General features: G+C 36.1%; 1 protein-coding gene across 1 annotated transcript; it reads left to right on the top strand.

The window, feature by feature from the left end:
- Window positions 1-8,536: 8,536 nt before the first annotated feature.
- LOC124169377 (neuralized-like protein 4) lies at window positions 8,537-20,398 on the top strand. Its single transcript, XM_046547966.1, has 6 exons — window positions 8,537-8,607; window positions 11,729-12,012; window positions 15,649-15,763; window positions 16,280-16,453; window positions 17,316-17,403; window positions 20,099-20,398. Coding segments are annotated over exons 1-6 (822 nt in total). The 5' UTR covers window positions 8,537-8,605; the 3' UTR covers window positions 20,258-20,398.
- The last annotated feature ends 399 nt before the right edge of the window (window positions 20,399-20,797 follow it).

The following is a 20,797-nucleotide window of genomic DNA, read 5'->3' as shown; positions in this document are numbered from 1 at the left end:
AAAATACTAGATGCGCATGTAATTCTCCTCTCTGTTCGATCAGCCGGTAGGCAACGAAGCGGCTACTAATCGCCCGGACTGGGGTAAGAGAGAAAGCTGTTCCCTCTGAAAGCCACCTCCCACGGGATCGCCATAACTTTGCGTCGTTTTTTTTACAAATTCATAAAATAGTTTAAGTTTCTGGTATGTTTCAGCATTCCACAAATGATTAAATTTAATAAAGCCAACTTCTCCCTAAACACTCAAATAGCAGACTATTTGATGGTCATCAGGTGGAATAAGAAAATAAAATTATAAAATGCCATCATGCCTTCCATATATGATGCTTGTTACTATTTTTTCGGCTGATAATGTCAGATAAATTAATTAAAAAGACCATCACTTCAGCAAAAACTTAACTACTGACGGATAAAATATAATCCTGATGACGGGGACGATATATGTTCTTGTCCAGCAACACGAATTTTGTTTACTGACAATAGAATAAAATTTTTATTTCTTACGTCCACATAGCTTCAAAGCTTGCGCGATTTTCTTATAGGTATTTTCATTTAGTCAGCGGTTCTAATCCTCCTCAAAACTAGCACACCATTAAATGGTTTATTACACTTTTGGAAAAAAGTTAACATTAATATATTCATACACTGCTGTAGGTCGGTAAAATTACTTATTTTGGAGAATTTTTATTCTTAATTTACTTTCCAAATCCCTCCAAATATTTTCTTTTCCCTATGTTTCTTTTACGGTGCAACTTGCTCCATGCGTGTAGCCCCTCGACGGGCGAACCTTTTCGTATGTATACACATACAAACCATATTCACAGTACCATATATATCGATGTGGTTAAAGTCTGATGGTGTGAGATAAGGAATGATTTGAGTTCGTAAAACTTAACTTCCTTAATATTTACCGTAGGACATCAATTCAAAGACGTGTTTCTTAGTCTTGGCGAGAAAAGTATGATTATGGAACTGTAAATTATGAATTCAAAGAGGCGTAACATTTGGTAAATTCAGGGCGCTGGGGCGAGCTTCCTCCGCGTGACCATGCTCGCTAGCCCTTGAAGGCAAGTGTGTCACATGGACGGAGGGGAACAGGGTTTCTACGTTGTGTTGCATAGAAGACTTCGGATAGTGTGCACCATCAAGGGCGTACCCAGGATCAAAACTAGGGGGGGGGGGGATGCCATGGTTGTTCAAGTTGTAGGTAAGGTTTAAGCATGAAAAAGCTGTATGTGATTGAACGATCTAAGGCCGTTGAACAGATGAAAGAAAATAAATTATTGAAATCATCGAAATAAATTATTTTCTTCCATTGGAAAAGGTGAATGAAATCAGCATTTTAAGGAAATCGTAACAGTTTTTAAAATTGTTTGCTTGAAAAAATATTATATTTCCTTAAAGACATTTGCGATTTTTAATTATATATTTGATAGGGGTCTTTAGGGCAAGCGAACAGAACTATTTCAAAGAAAAAAAGGAATATTTAGTGCAGGAAAGAATATCAATCACATTTATAATGAATTACTTTTAGATATAATTGAGGTTTGACTGATATGAGGTATTCTTGAACTGAATAAGCGTAACTTCCTTCATAATGGTCGTAAAACCACAATTCCAAGACGTAATTCATTGTCTCTGTGAGGATATTACAACTATGCACTTGTATGTAATGAAGTCGAAGAGGCGTAGGAATTAGTTAATCCACGGCGCTCGGCCGCGCGCCGTCCACGAGACCTAACTCGCACTTACAGGCATTTGAATCACATGGACTAAGGGGTGATCAGATTTTTTAAGGGGCTCTCGATATACTTGACTATTGAGATTTGACGGAGCTGATCAATCATCAGAGGTCAGAAATCGTAACTTTCTTCATTATTATCCCCGAACATCAGTTAAAAACAAGGTCAAAATTCTCGACGTTAGCTTATGTCTGGGAGAAGATAAATGTTTGATCTATAGATGCATTAAATTATAAGAATACATGGGTATGCCGATGTGCACGACCAAGAACACGGACAAGATGACTGGCGACCAATGTAATCGCCGCGCGTAGAAAAGCTCTTGAAAAAACATGTGGGATTGCGTCTACGAGAGAATTAATATTTTATTCTTAGATGCATAACATTAGGAGCATGTGCGTGCTGTTTTGCACTGCCAAGATGACTTATTTAAGTAATTGCCGCGCGTAAAAGAAACCAAAGAAATTTCTAGGACGCCGAGTACTATCTTTAAACGTTTGGTGCAAATTATAGCCAAATAACTTCACAACTACGGACAGTGAAAATAATAATAACATGTTTTAACGCTCATATCATTTTTATTAAAATATTTAGTTAAATTAGAATATCAATCGCATTTTTAACGAATTAACTTTGTATATAACTGAGGTTTGACTGATATGAGGAATTACTTGAACTGAATATCCGTAACTTCCTTCATACTTATCGTAAAACCACAGTTCAAAGACGAAATTAATTGTCTCTGTAAGTATATTACGACAAAGCATCTGTTTATAATGAAGTCGAAGAGGCGTAGAAGTTTGTTCATTCACGGCGCTCGGCCGCGCGTCCTCCGCAAGACCCAGCTCGCTATTCCAGGCAGTGGAATCGTATGGCGAGGGGAAACTCGCAGTCTACGTCACATGGATTAATTGGAATATTTTGAAGCATTCACTTGATTAATAATGCTTGACTGAGGTGCTCAATTATGAGAGCCCATGAATCGTAGCTACCTTCATACTTGTCACGGAGCTTCGATAAAAAATATGGCACTAATTCTCGGCGTGAAATATTTCCTCCGAGATGATAATTTTTGTTAAATTTTCAGCTGTATGAAAATGAGAGCTTATTGGCTTGCTGTGATATATGGCCAGGATGGCAAACAAATTTATCGCCGAGCGTAGGAGAGCTATAAACTATTGCATGGCGGCCAATGCGAAATTTAAACGCGTGGCCCATTACAAACAAATAAATTCACAACCAAAGACAGTAGAAGAACGGTTAATACTGTATATCAACCTAAGTTTTACAGCAATTGCATTTATTATTACAAATGCAGATTAGCCGCATTCTTGAGAAATAAATATGTTTTAACCCAGAGCTCTAAAAGTAAAGTGTTCCGGATATTTGGTGGAGATCGGAGAAAAGAAGGAATAGGGAGTATGTCTTCTTTTAATTAACTAATGAGGTGAAGGTTATAAATGAAAATGTATGGAGATAAAAATGATAAAAACAAAGTGTACTCGATAAAATAAAAATTAAATTTCTTTCCAATTTTCATTTTTCTCTTACGGTACAAAATATGTAGTTATAACGGGAAAAATTATCTCCACCACCAAAGGAAAATAAATGCTTACAAATAATAATCAATGTACATTATTTTCTTAGTAAAATTACTTTAAAATATTATTATCGTATATACTAATGTATTACCATAGAGTAAGTATATTCTTACGTAAGTATATACTTACTCTATGGTATTACTCAGCAGAAAATGAAACTACTATTGAACGAAGAGAACTACTGGAAGCCTTATTCAGAGCTATCACAACATTTCCCATTCACCGAGAAGAAATAACCATTGTGATGAAACCTGCAAGGGAATTAAGTAAGCTTAGTACATTTATATTCACACCAATATTACATTTGAGAGAATTTATTCATACACTATCAGGTAAACAACAATAAAAGCAATTCCAAAGGACCCTTTGGATGATGCAAAGTACATGGTTAAAAATTCGGCTTTCAGATTTCCACATGCTAAGATAAAGAATACATTTTTGGATTTAAATTACTTACTTTTTGAGAGAAAAATGAATTGACCCTAGCTCTGCTCTAAAAATAAGTCACGCATCCCATTATATAAAATTAAAAGATACCTTTTATTCTGAAAAATAGAGGGGACGCAGATACATGAAATTCCACGACAAAGTATCATTTGGAGTACAGAATTAATGATATAATTATATATAATTGATGGTTTTAGTGAAAGGTTAGTGAAGAGTTTGATCCGGAGGATAGCTCTTTAGGGTGCGGAAATGTGGACACTAAGGAAGGAGGACGAGATAAGGTTGGAGGCATTTGAGATATGGGTATGGAGCAGAATGGAGAAGGTGAAATGGACAGAGAGGAGGAAGAACGACGAAGTGGACATGATGGGTGAGGAGAGGCAACTTTTAGATGAGATACGGAAGAGACAGAAGGTTTAGATGGAACGAGTACTTAGCGGGGAGGGGATGTTGAAAACGGTGTTTGAGGGTAGAATGAGGCAGTAAACGAGGGAGGGGAAGGAAGAGAATAGAATTTTTAGATGGACTGAAAGGAAGTAGGCCTTACAGTGAATTGAAGAAGTCAGTGCTGGAAAGAAAGGGAGGCTCCCAGATCACTTCTTTGGTACTCCATGGAAACCTACCTTAATCAGTAGAATACTATAATAAATAAATGGATTGGCGGATTAAGTAAAAACTGTGGCATGCTGTGTGATTATATCCAAGGATTTTAATTTGAATAAATGTGTATGTGATGCGATGATGAAGCTCAGTTCATTGCTGTATTATGACGTTAGTATGTTGCTAAATTTTTTTGAAAGAGGTATATTTTTGTCTGTGTACTAGGTGGCATGCATGGTTTTTGGAGATTATGAATTGCCATTTTTTTAGCAGAATACAATGGGTTGGAGTGGAGCTCAAACGTGCTGACTTGCACTTCATCTCCCTCAGGTGCGAAGAGGGAATTTTCTTCCTTAAACGTTGATTGAATTTTTATTTAATTAAGGACAGCCTTTTTGGATATGTTTATAGTTCATAAATAACCTCTGTGATGTCAGTTGCGTCCTAATTATTCAATTCTCGGGATTTGCTTGTTTTTTTTATGATATCATTCCGTGTGTGCCTTTCCCATTTGATTTGATGTATGTAATGTTTTCTTATCATATCGCCCCTGTTTTTTTCTTACTATGTTTCCGACTAGTTGATGTAAGTGGCTTGACTTTTAGATGGATTGAAAGGGAGTAGGCCTTACAGTGAATTGAAGAAGGCAGTGCTGGAAAGAAAAGGGGAGGCTCCCAGATCACTTCTTTGGTACTCAATGGAAACCTACCTTAATCGGTAGAATACTGTTAAGTAGAATAGTTTTAGCGGTGATGTGAATGGTTTTATTTTTATTTATTAGGATTACCTTGATTACACTGGTCAACAAGAAAAACTTTTTTTTCTGCCCTACATGTGAGTGATCCTAGAGGTGTTTTTCGTGCTGATTCCGAATCTGGGCCCAGTTGTTTTCTATTACGGCAGGTTTTCTTACGGCAGCCGGATTAAATAATGGTTCAAGGACGTTTCAGCTAATAAATCGGGATTTTAAAAAAATGTGAAACAAATGGGTACTTTCTTAGGATTTTCTCTCACATTTAGCACCTGGTAAGTCCATATTCAGTGTCATCAGTATTCTGATAACATGTTGCTGAACTAAGCATGGTGCCATTTTTCCAAGAGTAAAATATCCTGGTGAAAACGCTCAGTGTTCATCACTAACAGCGCCGAGGTCTGGCGGAAAAACTCAAAAAGTGAGTCGAGAAAGTGAATTTTAAAATTCATATTGCAGCCTATTTTTTGTGCGAATGAATTATATTAGCCACCAAAGCGCGATATTTTTAGTAATGCTATTTCCTGTTCATATATAATGTTATAATGTTCCTGTATAATGTTCAAATACATTTATACATACATTGAATGCGTTTCACGCTCTTTTTACCGTTGAAAGCAATTGCTGTTGAAATTCCGGATTCTTCAGCATTTCCTAATCTGTGACAAATTTTCCACTTAAATTTTTCGTAGAGATTTTTTCTAAAAGTAACTAGATATCCTTGTAATATTCTTTTTTGTCAGTTTTATGATTATTATAGTATTGCGAGGAGCTCATTGCTATTATGAAAGTGATCAACCTTTAAAGTAACCTTGGAGGAATCGATGAACAAACACCAATCATCTGTGTTGAATTCCAAATTAAGAATATTAAGTTATTAAATAATTATTAATATTATCAAAGTTAAAAAATTAAGACGTGAATAAATTTTCTGAATCTTGGCTTTTTGTTTGGTTATTCATATATTAAATATAGTCTACAAGATTTCCGAGCCGTCAGTAAGTTGAAAGGGTAAAATTGCTGCAAAAATTTGCTACGCACATGAAATAAATTACGAAGGAGGGACAGGACATCTAAAAAATTTCATCAAAGCATGAACATTTCCTCAAGATATACCAATAATTTACTTCGCCGAAAACTGCAGTCTTTTCTATATATGTGCGGTTGCATACATTTGGTATTTCCCTATACATTTCAAATTCTACTAATACATGCTGAAGGTTTATATAGTACGCAATACGTGCATTCATTCCAGGTGCCTAATTCCTAGGCGATCGGTTAAATTGTTTCCGTCGTTCGGCCGTTTTACACAGGGCACAAAATTGCGCAGCTTATGTTAGAGTTCTGCATTAATTTCTAAAATGGCGTGGAATTGCGCGAATTCATGAACGAAATTAGAACACGGGCTATTTTTTCATCTCACGTCCACGCATTCTCGCATGTGTTCCAGCAATTTACCGCTTTGTACGATGCAATTTTTACTGCGCCTTCGTTCACACGTCAGATTGTGCAAGTACGTGTTCCGTGTAACACGGCCTTTAGATGAAGAAAAATTGAATCTCGTGATAAAATTAAAATCCCAGCTCACCGCCAACTCAAATATTAAAAATAATCATTGAAAATGATAAAATTAATTGTTTGAGGCGTAACTATGTGAAAGCGATTCATAATTAAATTAATGTGAATTAATGTGAAAGTACAAAGTTCTTCTTTCTTAATTGAAAATGATATTATCATTATAAAAAACGATACCTTGGCTCATAAAAACTTCCTTAGCTTACAACATTTTTCTTTGAATATTTCAAATATCTCTACAATTTAGGATAACTTAAATATTTTTGGCGATTATTTCCGTAGGTATTTATGATACAAATTCAAAAATGATGAATCCTGGGCAACTTTATAAAAATAAACATAGAGAGCGATAGAATATATAAACGTGAGTTTCCACAACGAATATTCTTTTGGCGAGCTGACTTTTTAAAATTATGTATTAGTTTTTTAATCCTACGAACTAGTTTTAAATCTAAACTTTCAACAGTAAAGTTTTGGCCAATTATCTTTTCAGATACATTTCTTGCCGTCGAAGTAACTAGAGGATTTAAAAATTCATTATAAGTGGTAGAGCCATGGAAAATGCGAATTCTCTTCGTAAAAAGATTCGAACGGGGAGATTTTTTTTTTCTATCTTAAATAGAAAATTTAATTTTCGAATAGGAGAGAAGATTTCCTTCCCATTTTTTAACAAAATGCGCATGATGCTATATGATGAGTAAAAAAATTAGGAACGATAGTAAAACTATTTCAATTTTAATTGTTCGAAGATAAAATGTTTAAATAATAAAGGATGAAAATATTCATTTGTTTGATTTTCAAATTTTACGAATAAATTATAAAAAGCAAACCATTAAACAATGTAGTAAGTTGACTCTTTTCCGTTAAATTTCACAGCGAATATTTTGTATTCGTGAAAACGACTATTCTGAAAATGCATTTGTTATTTTACATTTTTTTGGAATTTTTCAGAATTCGATTGGAGCAGGGTATAAAATGATACATATGACTCATTTTAAGGTTACGTTTTATTCTAAGCACCAAGGAAATCGATTGATATTTATCCGCATTGGTTTAAGCTCTTTTTGCATCGAAGTTCTCGCATCCAGTCACGAGAGCGCATAGAGAGAATATGAAATGACACGTTAATATCTCAAGAGATTGGGATGCTTCCGCTAACAACCGATGGATGAACTTGCTTGAATTAGTAAGGAGGGTAACCAATTTTCCTATTCTCCGAAGAAAGAGAATGGGCCTTGAAGATATAAAAAGGTCCTGGAAGAGCGGGTAAGACGAGATACTTAAAACGTTGAAGTACGTTTTTCCCGCAGTCATCAGTCTTACATGAACGTTTCCTGCAGGTGAAGGGTTAATCATTACGCACACCCACAAAGAGTTACCGTAGAATAATATCTTAAGCTATTTGGTTTTTAGCAATTAGGTTTCAAATACAGTAAAATATTGAGTTAAGCATGTGAAGCATATTTAATTGTATAGCGGGATAATCAAAAAGAGAGCAATGACGCTGTTCGAGAGGGTCGATAGAAAAGGAAAACATAATTTACTCAACTTAATGCCACGTAAGGTTTTAGAGTCATCTAAAATATTTAAAAATACGTGACCCATGGCTTTAGGTAGGGGTAAAGGGTGTATTGGTAAGATAAAAACTGAGCAACAGCCATAAAACTCTTCCCCCAGAACATAAAAGAATATGAAAAAAGCAACCATAAAATGACGGAGATCTTAGCTCATTGACGTCAAGGATGGCGATATTACGTATGATAAAATGGGCAATATAAATCGGAGAAAAGGATTTACCCACAGCTGTCTATTTCACGAGGGCAGAGGAAAGAAAGCAAGCTTCTTCGTCTAAGTGCAAGGAAAGGTGCTTCGTCAAATCGGCTCTCTAACATGTAAGTGCAATTCATTCAAATTCTCAGCACTTCAGTTTTCCTAAAAAGATCTCGTTGAGTAATTTCGAAGCTTTAAGGGTTAATGTCTGTTTCCATGAACGATTTCTGTGGACCGTAAGGGAGAATGTACAAATGCACGAACCAAATCAGAATAAGCTCCATTTCCTGCTCGTGCGTTCGCACAAGTTGGGTGGTTACACGATGCATTTTGGCATTCATTCTCGCGTTCAATCTTCATGGGTTTAGATATTAACTCGTATGAGATAAATTTACCTATCAAACAGGCCTCAAGGCTATAAATAACGGTAGAGTTAGAAGTAGTGTATATGCGGATTTCGGGAGCAATTCATGCATGTCTCCAGGTTTTTGTCGGAACACGGTCACTGAGGCGAAGCGAGTATTTCGAAAATTGTGGGCAAAACCTTAGGGAGAGGTCGCAAAGGAACTCAGCATTCCTCCCCTCTCCCATGAAAGGCAGCGTATGACTCGAGGAAAATCATGAAAAAAATTCAAGTGGGTCCCACCGACCGGTAAATATATAATAATTCGTAAATTAACATAATATATAGTTCCTTCCGGCCAATCAAGACCAGCGCACCTTACGCCACTTAAGTGGATGACCCATACCCACGAGGCAATCCGTAAATATGCGTACGTAATACTGGAATGTTGTAAATAAAGGCTATTTGAGAATTGTAATCAGTGGCGCCGACTCCATGGGGCATGAGGGGCTCAAAATTTCGTTATGGGTGTGAGGAAAAAATGTTTCAGGCTTGTCGATTTTCCCCGGAGTGTCTAGATATCGAGATTCGAGTTATAGGGGTTCTAATGTTGATCATACGACTCTTCTAAAGTGCTTAAAAAACTTAAAATTCACTACTTATAAAATTTCTCAGGGAGAGATCCCCGGTTTGCCCCCCCCCCCTATATTTTTGGTAAGTCTGCGTCCATGATTGTAATATATTATCGTTGTGTTATCTGTTAGTAAAACCACCATTAAGAAAAGATTCGCTTTAGCTCGCTGAGGGGGCTTCGCCGCGCCGCTCCCCCAAACCCATTGGGAAAGGCCAAAGGGTAAATAACATTTTTTTAACCCTATGACGCAACACCGTATCTCCCTCAGTTCTTGAGATAATATTTAAAAAATAAAAGTGGAATTGCACGATTTGGGCAAAACTTTCAGTGTTCCGATCGGTCAGAAAATTGGTTTCCAGGCATATATCGTGGTCTATATTCGAAAAATGATATTTTTGAAAAATTGATTTTTCGACCCCTAATACTCCGAAAAAGTAGAGGCTGTTGGTTACACTGTCATAGAAAGAAAATATAGTGTTTCGAAAAAATTTCCTAAGGTTCCAGACGATTTTAGAGGGGTCGATTCTATGACTTTTTGTCGCTTCTCGTCTCGTTTGCCCCATACATTTGTGTGAGTGAGTGAATGGTCGGAAGTGGGTTTTATTGTAAATGGAGGTTTTATAGTAGATACTAAAATTAATATACATTCTAATTATGAAAAATTATATACTTAAGATATTTTGAGATCATATTAAATTTTACATACGCATATTCTTCAGCCTCCAGGCACGGAAACCTCCGTTAGTAACTTGAGCGGTGGTAAGAGAGACAATTAAAAAGGATAAATGCTCAGGATTAGTTCAATGGAGAGGGCAAATTCACAAAATCGTTTCCAGTGTCCGTAAAATTGCATACCTTCACGAAAGTAAGGGGTAAACGACCACCGATACGTGACCTGTACAGACGGCTTTTTATCCCACTTAGCGGAAAAAAACTATATGTAATTTCCCGATTGGGTTCTGCTCTTGGAAATTTGTCACAAAGAAGCGGCTGCTTCCGCTATTCCATCGCTCAAAGAACTTGGAACACTTTATGATGAGCTTTTCTTATCACAAACTAGAGTTAGAACTTTGATCTATTCAGGAATTGATGACAAATGGTCATTAAATAGTAAAAAAAACTTGGCCAAATTATAGCTTAAAATGCATTTTTAAATCATAAAACCATAATAACAATCAAGAATCAATTTTTTTAATTTTGACCAAAAAAGGGAGAAGGGGCTTATGCCATAGGCGTAGGCCTGACAATGAATATGCGTCAAGAAAATAACAGAGTAATTGAGTATAATATATTTTCATAAAATGCTCAATAAATTAGGTTACCATAATCACATAAAAAACAAATACAAAAACAGGGTGAAACAAAGAGATAGAACACAAACACATGACAGTGAAGCCTATAGACCCTAGGGTGGTGCAGAGATGCAATGATGGCAAAAAACGCCGGGAAAAGAATTTAACCTCAAGTGGAAATTGAACTATGGATCTCCTACTTCCACTATTTTGTGTTTTCATATATGTATGAATGCAATCATCCCAAATTCTCAATTTCTCCTGTTTTCCATAGCATACGGGAAAAATTTATTGAAACTTGGGAATTCCCAGGTGTCTAATAAAATAATGCCATTTGAAAATTTTTCACATAATAACCTCAAACTAGACCTGTTCCATCACTGTGCAATACCTTGAAGTACCAAAAGAGGAAAAATTAAAAATAGGTATATTTTCCTGCATCATATTAGTTGATGTTACACAGTGATGAAACTGGTTGTATAAATACTCCTTGTTTCCTTGCCCTATACATTTGACAAGCCCTTGAGACCGGCAATTTTTAACATTTTTTCAGGGATGGTAGAGTATAAAATTAAACTCACACAACTCGAGAATTAATCTTTTTTTTTAATTCACGTTTTTGCTATAAACATACATTTTTTTATTTATTTTTTTTGAAAAATAAGAAATTGGTCCAAACAGTACAAAATTATTCCATAGAGCAGAGTCATTAACGACAATGCAGAAACACATAAAAATATGCGACTGGACTGCTGGATGCAGAAACACGTACTTTTACATGAGTGGACCATAATGTATTAAAGTCATTTATGTGAAATTTACAAATTCTTTTATTTCAAAAATGAATCACTTTAACAATCTCACCCCTCAAACCATTCATGCTGATGGTTAGTCAAAGAATAATTTATGAGTCAAAGAATAATTTTTTGCTAACTACAAAGCTAAAAGAATGGTAATGTTTTGCATTTCTTAAGGTTTTCAACAATCATGACACTCATGATTTTGCTGAGCTCACCCATGCTGCTTCCGTGTGGGGCACAACCAGAAGGCACTTGTGGTGACACAGATAGAGTGGGCAATATGTTCACTCTCTCCGTGAATCGCAGATTGAACCACAGCAGTGGAGAATGGTACAGGACATTTGCTGCCCGAAAAGTGGACATGGGAAAGTCAACAGGGCTGCTAGAGCTGGAAGCATTGCAAGGAAGCAATGAGTGCAATGGGAAGACGACAACACATTTACAGGTAGTTGTAAGAGGTGAGATGACAATGATCATACAAAAGCACAATAGACAGCAAGGGTGGATCAAGGATTTTTTTCTGGGGGGAGCATAAGGGACTGATGGATGAATGGTCTTCTCATGTTAGAGATTAAAAACAATGTACGACAATTGCCTACTGTCCAAAATATTCTCTTTATTTTAGCATGAAATTACATCATTATGTAATTAAACGATTGAGGCTCCCCAATACAAAACAAAACTGACGGAATGATAACCATATTTAAAATCTTGTCTATCTTGTATAATTATAATGAAGCATCTGAGAGGGGAACGTTCCCCTGTGACCTACCCTAAATCCACCTGTTAGACAGAGTTGGTGAACATTCCTCTCATTCTTGTTAAATGAAATGGTACATATCCCCAATTTTTAATCACCGAGCACAAAATTTTTGTTAACTACAATAATAAAGTCAGTTCAACCTTGATTATTTCCAAAACTGAAATAAAGATTACAAAACATAACTCCAGGCTTTATACAATTGTGGTCTATTCTACAATTGTGGAAAGATAAACAGTAGATTAATACCAAAGCTGTGGTCCATTTCCTCTACCAATCTCTTTTGAGCACAAAAAAAACTTGAAGAAAAAAACACCAATCAAAGTTTTGACAACTTTAGTGCCACTACTTATAGTGAGTTAAGAAGGTTACATTATATGTAATCATGCATTTTCAAAGCCCCATTGAAATCCACTGATGTATGTAATAATCTACCTCTAGAATTATGTGGACACACGGTGAAGAAAACTAAATTAAAATATTTAGGCTGATTCAGAATAATTAACTTTTGAATTCGGTTCAAGAAGTAACTAATTAGAGAAGGAGAAATTTCTTGAATTACTCAGGTCTAAAATTGACTGAGCATCCAGAGGTCATTTAACTTGTTAAGTTTTGAAAGCGAGCACTAAATTCAAATATTTCTGACTTTTAGGCATCGAAACATGTAAATTTAGTGGAAAATAGATACTAATTAGGCATGATTTGATTCAAAAGCATATTATAAGCTTTCCTTTAGCACAATGTTTTAACTAGGACCACACATAAACAACAAATATTGTATAATTTCGATTATCTGTCTTGAAGGAGGTAAACAAATGACTATAATCAGAATAGACATTCCATTCTTGAAAATTTTCTCAGTAATTTTTACTTCAGTTACTGCATCAAATGCTTTCTGGGCAACTTTTGCACCTACTCCTTTGGAAAACCAGTTTTTAAAAATTATTTTGTTTTGGGGGCATCCATTAGTTACGTTAGGTATTTTGGGAGGGGGAAGGGGCCAAGCTTATTCGCACCCAATCTCACATGGGGGAGAGGGGACGCCTTGGCAGGTATCACGTAATTTTTTTCTGCATGACACATTGCATATTTCAATCTTAGTAATCTTAACCTCTCCCCTCCTAAAGACAAAAATATGCGTTTAGATGTTTCTTGACCCGGGAGACGAAAGCTTCAAATTTTCATCTGAGATTTTCCTATGCAGGTGAACAAATGCCGAATATATGTGTTTCCTAGCTCTCACCCTTTTATGATGGTCACGGGTGAGCGATGTCTTTGTTTCGGGGCCCAACACTGCGGGTCTGAGGCTTCAGCGGTGCAGCGAGGAGGGGGTTTTAGGGGATAAAACCCCCCCAGAGCTCACAGAAATTTTTAAGTTAAATCTATTTTACTTAATTGGATTAATATTGTTTAAATAATAGTGTGAGGATTTATAAAATATCCCTCAGAAGGCTGTAAAAATCACCATTTTGAACCATCTATCTTAATTTTTTCCGGCGGATGGCCTCCGCACCTCCCGCTAACCCTGGTGGGTATGCAATACCCCAAGCACCCCAGTATTAGTTGCGCCTGAAACCCCCTAGACTTAATTTGTAGCTGCGCCCCTGTCAGGCTTTACCCTCTAAATCCGGGAGCAGGTACGCGGACCCCTCGTCTTATATTACCCCTCTTAGTGGTAAGGGATCGCGGTCATACAATTGTTTATCCAGTCATTCTGCAAAATAAATACTTGTTTCTTTCTCAAAAAATATAAGCTAAGAAATGAATTTCTTTGTCTTTTGAGCAGGGTTTACAATTTTTAAACAAAATGCTACGATAAATATTAACTTATATCTTGATTTCAGTATAAACATTGAAATTGTTGCTGCATTAAATAGGTTAACATTAATGGGAGAGCTTCGTTCAGAATTTGACATTTCTCAGAACAAAACGAGGAATTCAATTCGAAGTCTGCAATTTATATTCAAGCAACAATTATCCATATCAATAATTCATATAAACAATGCATGATTAATCACAAACCAATGCTGCTGGTAGGGTTATAAAGGAGGGAACCCAACTACCCTCGGAGTCCGAGATAATGCGGATTCCCGCAAGGAAGGGTCAAAAAAGGTTGGTGCTGAGAGTGTGTGATTATCCACAACACCCTTCTTAACAAATGTCCCCCAAAAAGTTTCCATACAGAGAGGTCAGAAGAATCTCTCGGGGCTCAGTACAGCAGTCATGCTAAGGCAACAACTCCACCGTCTCGAAAGGGTTAAGTGCCAGTCTTAACAAATATTAAATAAAAATAATTAAACAAATTGCTTTTTTCAATTAATACAATGCAATGAAGCATAGATAAACATATTTACACTGAAAACATGCATTTTGAACAATCTCACATGAGATTACAGATAGGGGGGGTGAACCAAATCTCTTGATACCTCACTAGGCAGGGAGTCCAAAAATCGCCTAAATTATTGGTCCTTTGAGCAATCATGCTTTGAGGCGGGGAAGAGTAGGAAAGTGAGACTAAATAAGGGCAAAAGTGTTTAAAGGGAATAACTTGGGAAGTGATACTCGATAATCCTATGAGGGGGTCAATTAATGTATGGATAATCTTCCTTAGTGTCAGGCAAGTGTGATGTGAATCTTCATGAATATAATAAACTTAGTGATGATTCAAGGACTTTTAATAACACTGATCTGGGAATTGACTTTTTATTTATTTTTTTATTTTAATAACACTGACCTAGAGAATGACTGAAGAGAAGTGAAACTGGGGTAGTATTATTAAAAATCAAAAAAAAAAAACATTGAGCTGGCAATTTTCATTTTTTTGTAATGTAGTTCCATTAAGGCTGCCAAGATGGGGAAAAGTTACCCATGCCCTCATTTACATGGGTTATGGAAAGGATCCCAAAGAACACACTCAAATATTCTTTAGTTGTGAGCAAGGATAGGGAAATAGCTCCAAAAATAACATTTATTTATGTCACCATAGGCAGATTTAGGAGGGGTGGGGCACGGGGACATGTGCCCTTCCTCCAGACGCTTAAAAAATAGACAAGATTTTTGATACAGTTAACATTATGTTCACTTCATTTTGTGCATTACGGAGCCTCAATCATTTAATTTAACATTAATACCTTTCATATCAAAATAAAGAGAATATTTTCTTCAGTTATTGTTGTATTTTGTTTTTAATCTCAAATATGGGAAGACCTGTCAGCCTCCCCCCCCCCCTCCCAGAAAAAATCCTGGATCTGTCCCCGTATTCCACCAAGCATTTGGCTTGCTTATGATATCAACAATTAAATTGCACTTATTTCATGACAATTTTCTCATACAGAAGGTCCAGACAGTGGGAAGGAGCTTTGCAAAAATGATGATCGATTGTTGTTTCATCCACGACATGGAATAAATGTTGTTCTCTTGAATGGTAGACGTTCAGCACAGCGATTAGAGTGAGTGTAAATTAAATTTAGAGTTTATATTCTTAAGGAAATCAATATTCTTCCCTATATTCATTATTTAAATTCAGTTCCAATGAAAAAAGTTTCATTTAAACTACTATGTATTAACATTTTCAAGAATTTGTATAGGTACATATGTATTTAAATACAGGATATGTTCCAAAGCCTTGGTTGTAGGTTAGATTGGTCATGAGTTGGCCACTGTGAATTCCAAAAAAATCTATACATGTAAATGTGAAGAGTTATTTTTGAAGACTTGATTTCCGAAGACTAGCCCTTTCATACAGATATAGAAGGCTGGTGTTTAGTTGTGCTTTTGTCATGCACATATTCAAAATTTCTCATGCATCTAGCATGTTCTTTTAACCGCATTTCTCAATGAAATTGTGCAATTTAGATTAAATGCCAGATGCGATACCATTATTGCACAATTTCCACCTCTCAGACTTGGATACATATCATTGTATCAATCACAGATTTTAATGAAATGATCTTTCACTTCTACAGCTTAGATGATAATGTAAATGCCTCATTATTCACCCATCGCCCATTGAGGAATAACGAGCTTTTTGAGGTGAGGCTGGACAAGAGGGTCAATAAGCTAAATAACTGCTTTGGCATGGGTGTCATGTCTCACTCAGCAGATGATGTGGAAATCAAACCTGCTGCATACCTGCTCAAGTAAGTATAACTATGTATTAGTTTTTATCCATTGGGAGGTATTACCAAAAAATGGATGGTAGGCTCCCACCAGGCAGAGTTTCCATTCCACCAGCGGTGTCCTGCACCAGTGGTGTTCCACCACTTCCCGCTGCTATTAAAACTAGGCCCATTGGAGCTATACTACTTGGTGGTGAAAGGGTCAGTGGATGAAATTCATTGGAAGTGTATTGTATGAAAACTTGTATGAAAACTTCCTTGGTTGTGGTCACCGAAATACATTTAACCAATGATATCCTTCCTCAGCAGACAGATTCTGCAGAGATTCATCAGATGAGTTACCATCATCATCTCTGTCAATAAATATCTTATTCCTGTTTCAAACAATGCAAATAATAATTTTTTTAATCAAACTACCTGAAATTCCACCTGTTTTGCTCAAGCATTGATTGAGATGTAAATGACACATAAATAACATCAGCTTGCTAGTATGAAAACATGAATTACTTTAAAAATTTATGACCTTAAAATTTTTGACAAAGTAATGTGGCCATAATCTCATTTAATGTTATTTAAAATTATCTAATAAGAAGGAAACAGCTGTAGTAATTTTCCACACTGAGTTTCAGTTTTGATGCCACTAATAATATTTATACTTACGTTTTTCAACCTTTACACATCATTTTTAAGAGCTGTCATTATCATAGTTTAGTGAGACAGCCCGTGAAATTGGCGGGTAAACATTGAAACCAGTCGAGTTAAATATAAGGGTGGAAAATTACAAATGCTGTTTCTTTCTCATCACAATGAAATTCCACATAGTAAACTTCTCGACAATTGACCTAAACTTATCTCAATATGCTTCAAACACATCAATTTTCAGAAATGGAACATGGATGTACTATAATAGTGGCATATATGGATCAGGAAGGGAGCTGCATAAATATGGGCCTGATTTAAATAAAATACAGGTATGTTCCCCATTCTCACTGGCTTATTTAACTGATTCCATTGTTAGAGTTGTGAGCACATAACTTCAAAAGTGATGAGCTTTAAAAGAAGAACGATTTTCATTATTTTTGGAAATTATTCCTTGATTTATTGCAAAATATGATTGTTCTTATCATAAAAACCCATTCTGTAGTTATCATAAAATTATTTTGTCATAAAAATTATATTGCATCTTAACTGAAGACAAGCAAAATGTACTCGCCATGTCACCAAACCACATATCAAGATGCAGTACATATTAGCATCTTTGTCAAGTCCAATGGCAATTACATATTACCATTTGAAATAGTAAGGATTGGTGTGTAACTCTATTTGATTTTTAAGGAGAGATTTGGGTTATATGTATGTAGTTGAAGGTTTCAGCCCCTTAAGTAAAGACAAATCTTAGGGAAATTCTGCCAGAATTAAGCTTGGGAAATCACTGGCTGTCACTGTCAAGCCTGGGAAATTTTGTCCCTATTGAGCAAGAGGAAATGAAATGATCCAAGATGGTGATACGAAGGAACATTCAGGAAAATAGGTGAATTACCATAAATTAGCAACATCTCCTTCATCAGGCCAGTTAGGCTGTTTCTTAAGATGTACGTACTTCTCTGAGATTAACTCCCTATGGAACACCTCGGTGCAAATTCTGATACCTTGGCATGGCAATCAAACGCACAGGTCACTTTGGTGCAGTATATTTTGACATGGGATACATGCTATGGTAGGTGAATACTGTCCTAAATCTATCTACTCCAAACCACTCCCAGTGCGTAGGGGAGTTATAATGAGTTCAATACTTGGTCCTCTACTTTTATTATTAATGTAAATGATCTTTATAACCCAATTACATACAGTAAGTAGCTCCTGTATACAGATTATACATTCTTTTTGCTGAAATCAAGACATAGGTCAGCCTGTTAACATGAGCAATGCTTCTATACCTGACATGACTCATTTGTGTCAAGCAAATGACCAAACCATTAACGAGCACAAAACCTCATCCCTTCAATTCCACCATTACAGGAATACTTGAGAGTATCTACAATTACATGCAGCAATGCTGTAATAAGATTTCTTTTGCCAGAAGCTTTTCAAATTTTATTTAAATCATAAGAGATAGCTTTAATTCCAGGATGAATTCTGTTACACAGAATTAGGTAAAGGTATTTTCCTTAGCCAGCAAAAAACCCATTCCTAAAATTTCACCGTAAAAGGAATCCTTTCTCTTCCAGCATCCTACTCATGATAAATGACTGTTACACATTTTCCATTGCTCAAAATTTGTAGGCCCACATGTTAATGAGGACTTGCACTCGTCCTCCCAAGCAAAGTAACGTCCAGAAAAACACAACTTCTGGTTACTACCTCCAAAGGACATTGGCCTTCCTTATCTCCCTTAAAACCTTGAACCTAGTATTAACAGCAAAAATCAAAGCTCATTTATCATATGGTATTATGATCTGGGGGCATAACAGCCAGGCCTGTGCTAGACCCCTTCTTAGGGTGGTGGATGGTCGTGGCCAGAGGGTACTATGCAGGGGGAGGACTACCAGGGGTACTGTGGGTGTGGAATACGATAACTAAATTTTGAAATTTTAATCCGTACGCTCTTGAGATTGAATCGAATCTTACCAGATTGAATTATATTAATTTAAATTATTATTTTGTTTGCTCAAGATGGTGTTTAATATGCTGTAAAATGAGACATCATTGAAATCAAGTTAACTGATTAATATTGATAGTTAACTGATTAATTCTGACTGTATATTTTGTGAGTTTCGCAACAGGAGGGGACCAAAGATATCCAGGCTGGAGAGAACACTGGGATACGTCTTGGTGTCCTGGCAGCCCAGCATGGGCCTGATGACAGCCTTGCCAAAAATTCATTTTCCTAACATAAGCAGGCCCTGAAGACCACACTGCAACTCCCCTCCACTACACTAGTAGATCTTTATTCCAAGAGCATGTCATTATCACACTCCCCTCACTCTGCACAATAAACTGTCCTTACTTGCCAAACTTAACCCTCTTTCTGATGAATAACAAAATCCACTCATATACAACACGGAGCTGCAACAATATTCATGTAACTCATCACTCTCTCTTAAGAGCTATTCTACATTACCAATGTATAACAGAATTCCTCCCGGTATTAAAGCTCTAATGATTTAAATAAAATTTAAAAAGCTTAGAAAAAGAAGGCTTATTACACCATTGCTGCATACAATTGTAAATGCTGTCAATTATTTGGTCATTGAGGCCAAATTCAAATTTGACCAAAACTCCAGGAACTTTTGGCCATTTATTGGAATTAACTGCATATTTTGATTATTTCATGTATCTTACAGCATTAACTACCATGTGATGATTTCTCAGTTACTTAGTAACGTACCAAAATACAATGCATAGTTGTAATAGTTATTCTGGCATGTAGAGAATACAGAACATTTTTTTCTTTCCTATTCTCATTTTCGGGCAGGGGTAGCCTAACACCCTGCTCCCTCTTATATATCCTTAAAATATTAACAAAAATTCAACACTGATATCATCGGTGAAAAAAGATTAATGCACCTAATCATTGACTCACCTCACTCACTCAGTTTGTCTACCTAGTTTTATTTAAAGTTCAATTCCTCCAACCAACTTCTTCCTCTTATTCTTTTCATCCAGGCACGTGATCGTTTGGGTGTGATGCGGAGAGACGATGGAAGTGTCCACTTCTTCATGAATGGCGTTGACTTGGGTAGAGCATTGCAAAACATTCCGGAGCCTATATATGGAGTTGTAGAACTTTCAAATGATGCTGTGAAAGGAACCATAGTGTATTGATACTTGCTTTACGGAATTTTGGCTAAATATTCCATGAACATGGAGAGCAATAAATAACTCACTCACAGCAAAACATCCGATGAATGATGGACTGGTCTCATTAACAATGAAAATATGTACAACAGAAAACAAAATAAATAGGTTAAACAAAGTTCTGAAGCATATTTTTTTGTCTACCAGCATTAAGTTCTACAGAACTCGGTGCAACGTCAAAGAATGACGTAGCAAAGCTCTTAAAGTGAAAATGTATTCCCAAGCAGATGAATTCATGCCATAAAAACATTGAACTCACAGTTAAGGATATAAAAAGATGAAAGCATTGTTTTCTGCATATGTAAATACAGAGAGGCAAAGGTATGTATTTATCATAAATTCTCTGAAGATAAGGCTAGAGAAACAGAATGATGAAGATCTAACTACAGCCAGGCAAATAGCCATAAATTGCCCTCAAAGGTGCTTGGATGGTATGCAAGTATGTAAAATGTACTGGTAATTGCTTTTGCAATTTCCACACATTGGAAAATCATCGTTTTCATTAAA

The sequence above is a fragment of the Ischnura elegans genome, chromosome 12, assembly GCF_921293095.1.
Source record: "Ischnura elegans chromosome 12, ioIscEleg1.1, whole genome shotgun sequence".
Classification (NCBI taxonomy): Eukaryota; Metazoa; Arthropoda; class Insecta; order Odonata; family Coenagrionidae; genus Ischnura; species Ischnura elegans.
The sequence above is the reverse complement of the archived record's forward strand: the minus strand, read 5'-3'. Positions and strand labels throughout refer to the sequence as shown.

Excerpts from the sequence above, each read along its gene's own strand:
- LOC124169377 (XM_046547966.1), top strand. Across the intron at positions 15,764-16,279 it reads CGTTCAGCACAGCGATTAGA|CTTAGATGATAATGTAAATG; the intron begins GTGAGTGTAAAT and ends TCACTTCTACAG. Across the intron at positions 16,454-17,315 it reads CCTGCTGCATACCTGCTCAA|AAATGGAACATGGATGTACT; the intron begins GTAAGTATAACT and ends ATCAATTTTCAG.